Source organism: Macaca thibetana, chromosome 1 (genome assembly GCF_024542745.1).
Source record: "Macaca thibetana thibetana isolate TM-01 chromosome 1, ASM2454274v1, whole genome shotgun sequence".
NCBI lineage: Eukaryota > Metazoa > Chordata > Mammalia > Primates > Cercopithecidae > Macaca > Macaca thibetana.
In genome coordinates, this window is record NC_065578.1 from 188625969 (window position 1) to 188642055 (window position 16087).

The window sequence follows — 16087 nt, forward strand, 5'->3', positions numbered from 1 at the left end:
AAAATTAGCCCGGAGTGGTGGTGCGTGCCTGTAATCCCAGCTACTTGGAAGGCTGAGGTGGGAGGATTGCTTGAGCCTGGGAGGCTGAAGTTGCAATTAGCCAAGATGGCACCACTGCACTCCAGCCTGGGCAACAGAGCAAGACTCTGTCAAAAAAAAAAAAAAGGAAGGAAGGAAGGCAGGCAGGCAGGCAGGCAGGCAGGCATAGTGGACTATAATTTGTTCAGTAAATGCTGACATTCAAACTAGGGCTCATTCAGACACACCAAGAAAGAGTTGAATTAAAAGTAGTCAAATGGCTAGAAAATTGTATTGAAAATAATATCAACTAAGTGAAAAATAATTCATCCTCATAATCACAAAAATCCCCTATGTCTAGAAAACAATATAAATAATGTATGATTACATGTCATTTTAAGAATCAGTGATTGTTTGCATTCTTCGAAATTATGCAGCAGATAACTCATCATTAGTATCAAAACAATACTTTAAATGCTCTAGTTTTTATAATAAATACAATCTTTTTTGATAAAAATATTTGGTAAAATAAGGGTTACGTTTATTTTGTCCTCCTATAAACCATTATGCTATCAAATTATTAATCCAGATAAACAAAAGTATTGATCTCTCTATAATATATTCAATCTCTCCCATTAATAGCAGTATCCTCTTTTTTCAGAGAGCATTTACACCAAACAAAAAATTAGAAAAAGTAATATGCACAAATTAAATTGTACACCAAATATCACTTCCAATTATATTGTTGTGAATAATATTTTAGCTGATTACTATGACTAACTGGTCTTAGGTCTTACAAAGAGATATATCTCTAAAAGGAAACCACTAAATGCACTCCATTTGACGGGACAAACCAAACACTGTAACAGAAGGCCAGGTAAAATCTTCAGGTTTAAGGAGAAGACCCTTTTATATCTTTAGTATTGAGAGAGCTAATAACTGACACAGGATTTAACTGCTAAATTCTGCATTTATGTGTTATATGTCAGGAAAAAAAAATTTAAACAACACTGAGAATCATAGAAAATTGGAACCGGAACAATCTTATCAGACACCACACCCTTACAAGTTTCCCTTATTCTTAGATCTACTGAGTGAAAGAATCAAAACCAGAACCAGATTTCCTGATGCCCAGTGCTTTAAACTGTACCAACCTGTCTCCCAGCTTACAGCAGATTTTTATATCACATGTTAAATAATAAAAATGCGAAATATATTTGGGGTGGTAATATATTCTTCCCTGTCTTATGGACATTCTTTTAAAATATATTATTGACCTAACCAATAGGAAAAACAGGGAGAGAAACAAGGAAGAACCAAATTTGCAGAAACTTTCATTTGTAGAAATCTATTAATTTGCAAACCTTTTCATCTGCAGAAACCTATGAATTCTACTAATACTTTCAGCTCAACTTCCCTCACATAAATTTATGACAACAGAAGAAGCTTTGAACCATTTTGATTTCCTCCTACTCTGAAAAAGATATTAAGAGGCAAAACTGGAATTGACAGGGCCATTAAAACATGACAGTGAATTTTTAAGTCTTCCCTCTAACATGGCAGTTCAAATCATTTCTCCTTTCACCAAAGCCACAGAAAACTTCTCAACTACAAAGTCAGATTGTTGTATCCTTGAAAACAGAGTTGATTTCTAAACTTACTGTCACTGAAATTCTCTTAATTTCTGCTCAATTTAAGAGCATAGTATATTATATCCCTAGTGTACGCTCTACTGATGAAGAATTGTCAAAAATAAACGAGGTAATATATGTGAAAGTACTCTGCAAATGTAAAATTATTTTAACATATAGAAAACACTGTATTTTTTTTAAAGGCCTATGATTGTGTTGCTGATGTGAAGAAGACGCAGCTTTCTTAGTGGTTAATCATTAGATGCATTTCCTTTAAAATCAGGAGAAAGATAAGGTATCTGCTATGATAGCTTTATTTGAACACTATACTAAAGGTGTGGTCAGTGCAATAAGACAAGAGACAAATAGAAAAAGAATAAGGATTGGTAAAGGAAAAGTAAAACTGTCCTTATTTACATATAGCAAAGCAGCTGAGATAAGATCAAGGTGTTATTAATGTTTATTGAATTCTGCACGGGGTGTCCAGAATTGAAACTCAAAGGTGGATTGCTGAGTGTGAGGTTTAATGCTAGTTATTATTCTAGAACCAATGGTTCTGGAAACAATGTTGGAACAGTTAGACTACACAGTTAGGCTACCTTTAAGCCTTAGACTACCTTTAAATGGTGAGACTACCTTTAAGCCTTAAAGGTTATACATAGGCAGCTTTTGGGAATATGGGATGGGGGTCATAAAATAAAAGACTGTGGTTCAAATTGGATACAAAAAACAAAGAAGAGTGGATGCAGAACCTTGAGAATAATGCTCCATTCTAAATTACTCATAAGTATGCTATGCTAAATTACTCATAGGTATGCTATCGTATTTCTGAGCTGTCATCGAACTTAAGGTTTCCTGGCATGAGCACTGGATTACTAAATAATAGTAAATCAAGAGGGGAAGGAACCAGGTCAGTCACAAACCAAGTGGTCTACAGGGTAGGATGTATACATCTCTGCTCACATCCATTATCAAAGACTGTTGTGAAATTATTTTTATGTATATACAGCTCAGTACAGTATTAAAATCCTTAAAAACTTTTATTACTTTTATTTAATACTATGTCTAATGTAATTTTGTTTTCTACACCTTCACAAAATTTAGTGTGATTTAAGCTACTTGTCGATAATAAAGTATCTCAGATCTACATTTTACAATATTCTTCATTCAGAAAGAGTTTTAAAATGGTTTAGTCATGTTGTAAAACACATACTGATAATCTAAAATGGCCACATGAGCTCTGCAAATGTACTGATGAATATTTTCGAATGAATTCAAGGTTGCATTATTGTTTGCAACACCAAAGCAAAGTGTATCAACTATTTAAAAGTGCCCATCATTCAACTTTTATTTTTGTGTTTAGAAATGTTTCAGATTATTTCCCCTCTAAATATTACATAACAAAGCAAACACTATTTTTACTACAATGGAGCAAAATTTTAAGTCAGAAGTTGCAAGCACATTAGAACCATCTGTTTTAGCTTTATGAAGAAAGTATCTAGTATCAATCACAGGAAAGCTGAGGGAAAAGTTATTGACTGGCTGAAAATATACTATATGCTGGGGAAAAAAATGTTCCATATGCCATAAAATAGACCCTCCTAAATAAACCTGGAAATGATATAAATTTTCCTAACCTCTTTACACAAGCCAGTAATCAGTTTGCAGAATTTCAAATTAGTAGAAAAAATTTTTAAATAATTACTTTTGTCCTTCACAGGCATATAATGAACATACAACTTTTTTTGTGGCATCCAATGGTCTTTGGTACTTTTCAAAGTAGATGCTACATCGTTTTCCAAAGATCAGTATACTCTCAGATTATAAGTTACATATTTCTAGCTCTGAATGACACATTCATATAAAAATAGATTTCTGATCAGCATATATTTACAAGCCTCCAAAATGGTTAGATCAAAAAGTATGAGAGAGAGAAAAAGCAAGGAAAAAAGAGACAGGAGTGGGACGAGGCCAAAACCACCAACATGCAAGGACTTTAATGAAAGCTGTGCCATTTGCAGAATTAAACATTAATCCTACTTGGTTAGAATATGTAGGCGAGTGCTTTTATAAGTGATCTTTTTAAAAAACAATAAATATAAAATGAAATAGATTTGTGAATATACTTTTGACTACCTACTGGCTAATATTTTCTACTCATTACAAAGGCTAAATTGGATTATTCAGGAACTGATAACCTAACTTACAAACTAGCCATGATGTTTGCCTTTCTCTCCATACTATTACCAAATTTTTGTGCAGTTCATTATTCATTAATCATCTCTTTAGAATGGTAGATATGAACAATGTGAGTATACCCACCACACTTCATTCTGCATTTCTGATAAAATTAGTAACTTGATGGCTATTCTATACTGACAGAGACAGAATCTTCTGTATCCAAGCAGAGGACATTTACTGAAAATCAGGAAACAGTTTTTTCCAGGCCTACTAATAATGAGGGAGAAAAAAGATTTCAAAATGGGATATAAAAACCATACAAAAATATATGATGTGATAGAACTCAGAATACATCAACAACATCCAATAACTTGCCAGTATTCAACAATAAGCACACTGATTCTTACGCTTGCCTGTTGTCAGAAAAATGGAGACAACTGCTGCATGATCTTGTCAGAAAGACAGAGTCATCTTTTTTTTTTTTTTTTTTTTGAGACGGAGTCTCGCTCTGCCGCCCAGGCTGAAGTACAGTGGCCAGATCTCAGCTCACTGCAAGCTCCACCTCCCGGGTTTACGCCATTCTCCTGCCTCAGCCTCCCGAGTAGCTGGGACTACAGGCGCCCGCCACCTCGCCCGGCTAGTTTTTTGTATTTTTAGTAGAGAGGAGGTTTCACCGTGTTAGCCAGGATGGTCTGGATCTCCTGACCTCGTGATCCGCCCGTCTCGGCCTCCCAAAGTGCTGGGATTACAGGCTTGAGCCACCGCGCCCGGCCTCATCTGGGACTCTTTTGAGCTTTTACAACATAGCCTGAGAGGACCTTTTGTTACTTTCCTGTTAGCAGGAGAGCCAAACGGAGGCTATGCTGTACCTCCTCCCTCATAATGAGGCATGAAACATGCAACCAAAAAGTCACCTTCTGGGATCAGTACTGAGGATCTCATAGCGTGTGTGCAAAGCAGAAAACATGGCATAGTGCAAATAAGAAATGAAGACAGAGTAAAAAAATCCTTAAATGGGTTTCTAAAATACAGCTCTGTAAAATAATTTAGAAAAAGTGAGGTAGAGGGTCCTACCTTGCAGATCTTATAGAGCGATTCCTGACCATCTCCTCCAGTATCTTTAAAGTAATCATGTGCGGGAAATGTACGATGAATATCTCGAGTAATAACACTCTCCTGGGCTGAGTCCTAAAAAAGAAAAAAAACCAGACCTGGTTATTAAATTTTTTTTCCAGTTATGGTAAAAAACTAAAACAGCAAACAAGTAAACAACAGAAAAACATAAAAACTTTCCTTCTATCCCAGACCCATAGTCCTATACCCAAGATAAGTGCTACCAATAGCTCCTTTGTATCTTTTCACCCATCCGTCTACATATATTTGTGTGTGTATGTATGTTTATATGGGGAGAAGGGGCAGGGATGGCAGGAAGTTGTATACATACATCTCCATAGAAGCAAACTAGACTGTTTCTTTCACTTAATGGGATAACATAGAGTGTTCCTTATCAAGACATGTACATATAGTTTATTCTCTGTAGGAGCAGTTACTTTTTAAAAATAAGGTATATCTAGATATAGATATATCATAATTTACTTAACATTTTCCTATTAGTGACCATATTCTTTGCTTTATTTATATAACAAACAATATCATAAGGAATATTTTATACATATGTCTTATGCACATGTTCAAGGAAAAATTCATTGAGGTTTAATTGCAAAGTCAAAAGTTACATGCATTTCCAATTTTGATGAATGTAATTTATAATTTTCATTTAAATTTCATTCCAATACATACTCCAAACAATAGTAGAGTGTGCCTAATACCACAGATTATCTAATTTTTAAATCTGATAATCTGATAAGTAAAAATTCAGACCATGGTCATTTAAAAAGTAAAAATACTATCAATCTTTCCTAGGTTAATTACCCAACAAACTGATTCCACAAAACAGGAAGCTACAGGCTACTATATTAAGATGATCTCTTTTTTTTTTTTGAAGTAGAGTCTCACACTGTTGCCCTGGCTGGAGTGTAATGGTGCGATTTTGGCTCACTGCAACCTCTGCCTCCTGGGTTCAAGTGATTCTCCTGCCTCAGCTTCCCAAGTAGCTGGGATTACAGGCGCCCACCACCATGCCCAGCTATTTTTTGTTTTTTTTGCATTTTTAGTAGAGATGGGGTTTCACCATGTTGGAACAGGCTGGTCTCGAGCTCCTGACCTCATGATTTGCCCACCTCGGCCTCCCAAAGTGCTGGGATTACAGGCGTGAAGGATGATATCTTCTTTAAAGATAAGCCTAGATATTTGTTGAAGACAAATTTAGAAACCAAAATCCCAAATTGAGTCAAATTCTAAGCCTTATAAAAATGATTAAACATTCTCTTGATTTTACTTTATTCCTGGAAATGTTTATCTTTTTAATGTCAAGAAAATAGTATGGGACTACTTTTAGCCACGCTGATGGTGAAAGTATTTTGTACAATTCACATCAGACTACTTATTGCAAATTAAAAGAATTGCTTAATGTCTTATTTCCATAAAGATTTGAAGAAATCTTCTCTTCAGTCTCAAGAAAGAAAAAAAGTTTAATATATGTTATTTTAATGAATGCCATTTCTTTTTCTCTTTATAGCTGTGAAATATACAAGAAGGGGGTGGTTGATTAGCTCTAAGGTAAGCCATTACCTTTTCTTGCTGCCTTCATTTCAGTTGCTATTTCATGCTGGGTGGTAATTAGATCTCATATACAGAAAGAGAGGAAGCAAACCGAAAACTTCCAAATTTGCTAGCAAACAAATTTGCTTACAGATCGATCCAGAGGAAATTCTAATGGCTTACAAGAATGAAATGCTAAACGTGAATTAAAATAGAGCCTTAAAAAATCACCATAACTTAAGCAAAAGGATACAGAGAAAATTTACATTTGCCAAGGTAAATGTAGTTTCTAATGATAAAGAAAACTGCAGGGAGGGGTGAGGGTATAGAAAAAGGTAAATATAAAGGTATTGTATAAAGGGATATATTATGAAACATTTGTTTTATCTTGTCTAGAGTCTTGAGTACAAAAATCTGGTAACCAGGCAGACCAAAGTTTTCACTGCCAGGTTTTATCCAACAGAAGAGCCCTCTTTCCATAAGTTAATAGTTTCCACTTATAAACTACCTGAAAGATGAGGAATGAAAATGTTACTACTGCCATTGCTGAACTATTTCAGTGTACTGGGAACCATATGTGCCCACTGGCCCGCAGGATAACTCTTTTGTACTTTTCAGGACATTAAGAGAGATAAATCATTGGACTGTATTCCCTAGAAACTGATTATGCATTTAGCATTATGCTGTGTTTAAATGGCTCCAACAGTCTGATTCAGGGAAAGAAAAATTGGTAGGAAAAAAAAAATCTAGAGGGTAAATTTGCATAATACTGAGAATTTTTTTTCTATGCACACTTGACCTTCCATATTTAAGAAATAAAGGACAAAATCAAATGAAAATAAAATCACCTTGTCCTTAATAAAATTTCCCGGCCAGGTACGGTGGCTCACGCCTATAATCCCAGCACTTTGGTAGGCTGAGGCAGGCGGATTGCCTGAGCTCAGGACTTCGAGACCAGCTTGGCAACATGGTGAAACCCAGTCTCTACTAAAAAATACAAAAAATTATCCCAGCATGGCAGCACATGCCTGTAATCCCAGCTACTCAGGAGGCTGAGGCAGGAGAATCACTTGAACCTGGGAGGTGGAGGTTGCAGTGAGCCGAGATCGGATCACACGCCACTGGGTGACAGAGTGAGACTCTATCTCAAAAAATAATAATAATAATTAAAATAAAATTTCCCTTCCTAGGATTACTTTTAAATGTTTAATACATATGTGTTCCTAGAGTTTTCTTTCTATATAGTGCTCTCATTTGGCTAAGGGAATAATTTCTAGAACTTCACTTTATAGACTAAATAAGGTATGTTGCTACATTATTCACTGATCCATCTCATATAAGTGAAGGTCAGTAGATTATAACAGAGTCTCATAAACAGCCCAATAGGAATGAAATTGTGCACTAAACTTGTGAAAAATCAAAAGAAAATAATTATGTTTTTGAAGCAAAAGCTAATGTCAACCCACCTTCCAATTACCCATAACAGTTGAGAGGAGGAACAGTTTATATTTCAGGAATGCACATTTAATCATCCAAATTCACTCACTCACTCATTCAACAAATATTTGAGTCAAGAAAGTTACAAAACCTAACATTCTTCAAAAGGAAAACAAAACAATTTTTCTCTTCAATATTAATTCCTTTCTTTTTAGACTTATTCTGGTTGTAATGGTCAATTTTTACAAGAAATATAATGAAGAAAGAGGAAGGACAAAAAGAGGCTCAATAATTCATCATCTAAATATCTGGAGCTAAGGGCTTTCTTGTGACATTTTATTTTTATACGGCTAAAAACATTTTATAGCACAACCAAAACTGATATAAATTCATTTTCTGAGAAGATTCCCATATATGCAGGGGCTCCCTAAGTCCCGCCAGTTTTCTCCAGAATGAGAAGAGGGAACAAGTCATTCCTTTAGGGGCAGCCACTTCACCAATATCTGGATGCATAAATTGCTCCAGAACTTACTTCTCAGCAGGTGTATCTCCCATTTTGCACCTCAAATACAATATTTTAATGGCCATGAAGCCAGATAAACTCATTGATTCTATTTCCACTTTCCTCATTTAATTCCTATAGGATCTCAGACAAGTTACTTAATCTTGCTAAACTTCAGTTTCCTCATCTGTAAAATGGGATGATAATATCAAATGCATAATGTTATTTAAAACAACATTATTTAGAATGTATGTGAAGTACTTAGCATATTGCCTAGTATAAACTGAGTACTTGTTAAATAAATAAAATTATTAATTAACAAGAAATATTTTTCCCATTTCCATAAGAATCATTATTCAACTGTTTAAAATTTTTGGTGAATATACATTTTAGACATCCTTCTGTATTTGTATACCTAAATAAACAACTCTTTTCTGTTATATTATGATTATGAAACCAATTCCTTTAGAGATTTACAACACAATGGATTCATGCACACACACTCAGTTTAATTTCCAATCATGTATTTTATGTGTCCTAAATTACCCTTTTTTCTATGAATCTATTCATAAAAGCAACAGTGAACAACTATTCAGATAAAGTACTGCTTTTATCAACTAATACACACTCTGGCCCCAGCTTTGCATATAACCCACACAATAAAGATGTACACAAATATGTCCAGAAGGATAGGAAGGACAGGGTACAGTAGAACCTAAATTTGCCAGAGCAATCACCATTTCCACCATTACTTTAGAATTTAGCTTCTAAAGATAAAAAAAAGTTGAAGTCATGTATGGAAAGGACAAAAACCACTATCACAACTATATACCTCCCTTCTGGACCATCACCACCAAGAATGTAACTCATATGCAAAGTCCTTGAGAGCATCCTTTCTCCTGCCTTAGTCAGGATGGTCCATAAACAAAAGCTGACTCAGATCACAAAGTAGAAAGATATTTGTAATAAAGTCTGAAAAATTGAGTTTTATCTCCCATACCCCACGCCCTTGACATTATCATCACAGAGAAACTAAATCTGCCTTTCAAGGATTCTCTTTAATTTCCAAACCATTAGGTAGTAAGAATAAACTTATTCTCAAAAAAAGACATTGATCTCTACTGGATAAAATCATAGTCCAGCAGAGAATACAATTCAGCTTGCTGAAGATCAGCCTAAAACCAACTCTATGAGATGTAAGCAGCTTGCTTAACTTTTGATCAATTTAAAGTAGGTTCAATTTAGTGCCTGTTATCAAGAGTATTACATGAACTGTTCTCCCAGTATAACTTATATACACTGACATGTTTGCAATTCTCTTAACTCTTATTCAAAGAGAATCATCACTTACTTGCTCATTGTGAGAAAGAAATGAATGCAGCATTGAAGTGTCAACAAGCATTAGGAGGACAGCTTTGTATGACCACAGCCTATTATTTTTTATGAACCCATTTCTGGGCTGTCAACAACTAGAAAGGCATTTTAGTGAGGAAGACTGTTTTCAAACGTAACCTTAGCAGCGGCAGAGTGTAAAAGTAATATTCTGTCAAATGAACACTTTGTACCTTGATTTGCCATTATTTAAAAAATTGTGACGGCATCTTTTTTATTAATCCCTATTGTCAAATCCAAAGTGTAAACTGTATTTTCACTTTACATCTACCATAAAATCATTTCAACTTTATAAGTATTATACCATGCCAATCTGTGAGTGCCATTAAACATGACAATATAGACTGTCCCTAGCACAATCAGTAGGCAGATAAATAATTCAAAGCGGAAAAACTCTTTGACCTCAGACTTTGCCTTCTATTCTTACTCCACAGGGAGCCTCCTTTAGTTCTATGTTGGATGGTAAAACATCACAAACTGGTCTGCTAACATGTTCCTGAAAGCAGATGGGTTTGCAGTGGTCGGTCTGATTTATTCATCTTGATGTTTGCCAAAAATCCAAAGAGGCAGAGATGAAAAGAGAAAATATAAAAGTGTATTCTAGTTTCAAACATGCTACTAAAATCATGAACTGAAACAATAACACAAAAGGGCTGGGTCATTGCCAGCCTTTGTTCCTTGAATATGGGGTGGGGGGAGTCTTAAGTGTGGTAATACAGAATAAAAGGAAAAAAACCTCAATAAAATCATATTGTGAACGCACTGCTTCCCAGTCACTGCACAGAAACGCTGCCAAACACTTCAGAATCAAAGCCTGACACAAAGGCCAAAAATATAAGCCATATTCTAGCTTCAGGTTGAAATAAACCTCTCCAGGAAAAGAAGCTACAATGAGAACTAAAGGGAGGCGGGTAGAGAGGAGAGGAGGAAGCATATTTCAAGAGCAGTCAATATTCATGATGTGTACTTTGTTCTTGAAGGAAGTGCTGGGATTCCAGGGGAAAATATTTGACTACAACAAAGCATTCTTTCAAGACTCTAAGACTAGGAAGAACTGAGGCCTATGGGCATAGCCTGAATTTCCCATAGATCTTAAGTAATCTAGGTCAGAGTTCCAGATTACTTTCTGACAAAAATGTGGGGTTACTTTTAGACTCCAGATACACCTACCCAATACTCCTGTGGTCATATTTGGATATGCCTTCGTTCTCAGGGTTGCTGACTGCTCATTGTTCCAACTGGGGAACTTGACATTCTTGGAATTCATATCAACAGGCAATAATGAAACCTGCAACTCCTTTTAGGATAAAGCACAATAGCTGAACTCCAGGCTGTTATTTTCCAAAGTTATAAATATTTCTCATTTTGCATTATCTTTAAAATTGTGATTTTTATCAAAACAGCTCTTTGAACTCTTTTGAAATACATGCAAATTTTAAGAAAGAGCTCCATATTCATTATCCACTATATAAAAATCATATTCTTTTACTTCTCTGAAAAACTTTTAAGGAATGCCTCGATAAAACTAGGGTTTGATGAACATACCTATTTTAACCTAATTATTACAGTTTATAATTTTATAACTTTGACCATGTGTGCACCCATATATGGTCAAAGTTAATAATTGTTTTTATAAGCTGAATAATTTTTAGTAATTTTAGAAAACATTCTACCACTTCCAGCTGGGCGCGGTGGCTCACGCATGCAATCCCAGCACTTTGGGAGGCCAACGTGGGTGGATCACGAGGTCAGGAAATCGAGACCATCCTGGCTAACATGGTGAATCCCCGTCTCTACTAAAAATACAAAATAATAATAATAATAATTAGCCGGGCGTGGTGGCAGGCTACTGTAGTCCCAGCTACTCAGGAGGCTGAGGCAGGAGAATGGCGTGAACCTGGGAGGCAGAGCTTGCAGTGAGCCGAGATCACACCACTGTACTCCAGCCTGGGCAAGAGAGCAAGACTCTGTATCAAAAAAAAAAAAAAAAATTCTACCACTTCCTCAATCACTTTAGATGCTTCTCTTTGAAATTCCTCAAGCTGAATTACATTTTCTTAAATTGAATAATACAAAAAGCGACTGTAAGGCCACGTGCATTGGCTCAGGGCTGTAATCCCAGCACTTTGGTAGGCTGAGATGGGTGGATAACTTGAGCCCAGGAGGCTGAGGTTCCAGTGATCTGAGATCATGCCACTGCACTCCAGCCTGGGCAACAGAGCAAGGCCCAGTCTCAAAACAAACAAACACACACACACACACACACACACACACCCCTCACCTCACAAAAAGTGAACGTATATAAAAATTCAGCTTTCTGTTTCCTGAATAGTACAAACTCATTCATGTATTCAACAAATACTTTTCTTAGCACTTACTAAGAATCAGACACTATTCTAGATGTAGAAGATGTAATGGTTAGCAAGAAGAAGTCTCTGACCCTATGGAGCCTATAATCTGGTAGTAGGGAAGAAAGACATTAAGCATATAATGTTGATTGGTTAGTAAAAAGTAATATAAAAATAAAGCAAGATAGGCTGGGCATGGTGGCTCATGCCTGTAATCTGAGCACTTTGGGAGGCCGAGGTGGGTAGATAATAAGATCAGGAGCTGAAGACCAGCCTGGCCAAGATGGTGAAATCCTGTCTCTACTAAAAAAAACCACAAAAATTAGCCAGGTGTGGTGGGAGGCTCCTGTAATCCCAACTACTCAGGAGGCTGAGGCAGGAGAATTGCTTACACTCAGCGGGGCGGAGGTAGTAGTGAGCCAAGACTGTGCCAGTGCACTTAAGCCTGGGTGACAGAGTAAGACTCCGTCTCAAAAAAAAAAAAAAAAAAAAAAAAAGGCAAGATAAAGAGATAGTGAAGAAAGGGCTGTAGGGTGGTTTTGCCTCTCTGAGTGAGATTATTTAGAGAAAGAATATTACAGTCAGAAGGGAAAGCAATGTGCAAGGCCTTGAAGTGGGAGTGGAATGGCAAAATACTTCTCTTGACATTTTCCAGCATTTTTCTGACCTGTATGTTTCCAGTGTCTTCAATGAATTGTCAAAAATGATTCCAATATTTTTCTGGATTAACTTATCTCAGAAATTTGTAAGTATAATTCACATCATTTTTACAAGATGATTTAATTCATATATTTGAATAACATACTCCTATTTGCACGTCTATATGAAAACTTACCACTGAATATTTATTTAACATTTGTTATGTGCAAGACATTGTGATAGGATTTAGGGGCTCAAAAAAACACAGAGCATAGTCCATTATTTCCTTAAACTGCAAAAGGTTTATGATCAACTTGTAAAGACAAGATATAGGTATAAATATTGATGGAAAGAAATATATGCTAACAGCAAAAAAAATTATACGGTCAATGTTAGCTAAGGGAAATCTGTAAAGAATGTCTGCAAAAGTGGTCAAGTGGTGAAAGTTGCCTTCCACAGGAGATGGGGCCTGGGCTGGGCTCAACAAAGCCTACAGATCATGAATGAATATATTAACAGTAAATGTGTGAACAAACCCTCCAAAGCAGGAAAGCACTTGGCATGCCCAATAGATGTGACTCTAACTGACTGCAGAAGGGAATTCATAAAAGGACAAGTTGAGAGAGATCCAGAATATAGAAAGGTGATCTTCAATGAAAACACTTTAACTTAATACTGTGGACAATATGGAGCCATTTTATCTGTCATAGTCTGTGTAGTCTCAGTTTTGTAAGCCATTGGTTCCAGTTTGGTTTCATCTGCTTTTACTATCTGAATGACATGGTGTGTAGTGAAAAATTAACCTTACTCAAAGAGAAGTTTGGCCTTTGCCATTGGTTAGTAATAGGTGACGTCTAGTCCATGGACTATCATGCCTGATCGGGGCGGTCTTTGCTTGCATGGGGGCCTTGGCCACTGAATAGTCTAACAATGTTATTTATGACTAAGGTTTCGGACCATGCCATTCAAGTTTTACCTACAGAGAGGCTGGAGAATAAAGGTCAGCCACATAGGTAATATGTGAGTGAGCCTCAATAAAAACTCTGGGCAACAAGGCTTGGGTGAGCTTCCCTAGCTGGCAATACTCCAGGTGTATTATCAAACACTGATGCCAGAAAAGTAACATCCATTACTCATGGGGAGAGGACAAAGGAAGCTCTGTATTTGGTACTTCTCCTGGACTCAGCCCTTTGTGTTTCTTCCTTTGGCTGGCTTTAATCTCTATTCTGTAGTTGTAACACACTGTAACTATGAGTATAACAGCTTTCTGTCAGCTTCCATGAGCACATCTAATGAATTATGAACTTAAGGGTGGTTTTGATAACTCCCTGAATTTACAACTGGTGTCAGAAGTGAGGGCAGTGTGAATTGTGATCTCCCTAACTTTCAGTTAGTTAGACTCTCACAAATTGGCCATCAACAAATTTGAATCTCACTATGGTATTCTCACCAGTAAATTTTCTCTATTTAGATATATATGTATCATTGTTTGCCTTTTCCTCTGTCATTAACAAAATATTATTCATAATAAAATAGTTCCTCAAGACCGTGTTAATTTTGAAAACTTTTTAAAAATAACCTTTAATTTAGAACTTCCAAAGCTAAATATATTAGAACCACTGTTGACCATTTTACCACTTGTTCACTGAGGCTGTGAAAAAATCTGTATCTGGGGGGGCGGAGCAAGATGGCCGAATAGGAACAGCTCCAGTCTCCAACTCCCAGCGCGAGCGACACAGAAGACCGGTGATTTCTGCATTTTCAACTGAGGTACTGGGTTCATCTCACTGGGGAGTGCCGGACGATCGGTGCTGGTCAGCTGCTGCAGCCCGACCAGCGAGAGCTGAAGCAGGGCAAGGCATTGCCTCACCTGGGAAGCGCAAGGGGGAAGGGAATCCCTTTTCCTAGCCAGGGGAACTGAGACACACAACACCTGGAAAATCGGGTAACTCCCACCCCAATACTGCGCTTTAAGCAAACAGGCACACCAGGAGATCATATCCCACACCTGGCCGGGAGGGTCCCACACCCACGGAGCCTCCCTCATTGCTAGCACAGCAGTCTGTGATCTACCGGCAAGGCAGCAGCGAGGCTGGGGGAGGGGCGCCCGCCATTGCTGAGGCTTAAGTAGGTAAACAAAGCTGCTGGGAAGCTCGAACTGCGTGGAGCTCACAGCAGCTCAAGGAAACCTGCCTGTCTCTGTAGACTCCACCTCTGGGGACAGGGCAATAACAAACACAGCCGAAACCTCTGCAGACGCAAACGACTCTGTCTGACAGCTTTGAAGAGAGCAGTGGATCTCCCAACACGGAGGTTGATTTCTGAGAAGGGACAGACTCCCTGCTCAAGAGGGTCCCTAACCCCTGAGAGCCTAACTGGGAGACATCCCCCACTAGGGGCAGTCTGACACCCCACACCTCACAGGGTGGAGTACACCCCTGAGAGGAAGCTTCCAAAGCAAGAATCAGACAGGTACACTCGCTGTTCAGAAATATTCTATCTTCTGCAGCCTCTGCTGCTGATACCCAGGCAAACAGGGTCTGGAGTGGACCTCAAGCAATCTCCAACAGACCTACAGCTGAGGGTCCTGACTGTTAGAAGGAAAACTATCAAACAGGAAGGACACCTACACCAAAACCCCATCAGTACATCACCATCATCAAGACCAGAGGCAGATAAAACCACAAAGATGGGGAAAAAGCAGGGCAGAAAAGCTGGAAATTCAAAAAATAAGAGCACATCTCCCCCGGCAAAGGAGCGCAGCTCATCGCCAGCAACGGATCAAAGCTGGACAGAGAATGACTTTGACGAGATGAGAGAAGAAGGCTTCAGTCCATCAAATTTCTCAGAGCTAAAGGAGGAATTATGTACCCAGCGCAAAGAAACTAAAAATCTTGAAAAAAAAGTGGAAGAATTGATGGCTAGAGTAATTAATGCAGAGAAGGTCATAAACGAAATGAAAGAGATGAAAACCATGACACGAGAAATACGTGACAAATGCACAAGCTTCAGTAACCGACTCGATCAACTGGAAGAAAGAGTATCTGCGATTGAGGATCAAATGAATGAAATGAAGCGAGAAGAGAAACCAAAAGAAAAAAGAAGAAAAAGAAATGAACAAAGCCTGCAAGAAGTATGGGATTATGTAAAAAGACCAAATCTACGTCTGATTGGGGTGCCTGAAAGTGAGGGGGAAAATGGAACCAAGTTGGAAAACACTCTGCAGGATATCATCCAGGAGAACTTCCCCAACCTAGTAGGGCAGGCCAACATTCAAA

General features: G+C 37.5%; 2 protein-coding genes across 10 annotated transcripts in view; both read right to left on the minus strand.

Moving 5' to 3' along the window:
- CACYBP (calcyclin binding protein) overlaps nt 1-16087 on the minus strand; it is a 753822-nt gene that overhangs the window by 364161 nt on the left and 373574 nt on the right. The gene's annotated exons all lie outside the window — the stretch shown is intronic.
- The window catches only part of RABGAP1L (RAB GTPase activating protein 1 like), a 790617-nt gene that overhangs the window by 348195 nt on the left and 426335 nt on the right, over nt 1-16087 (minus strand). For all 8 annotated transcript variants that reach the window (XM_050767055.1, XM_050767059.1, XM_050767046.1 and 5 more), the window contains one exon: nt 4905-5018. In XM_050767055.1, coding sequence (XP_050623012.1) covers nt 4905-5018 — 114 coding nt within the window. The remainder of the gene's footprint in view (nt 1-4904; nt 5019-16087) is intronic.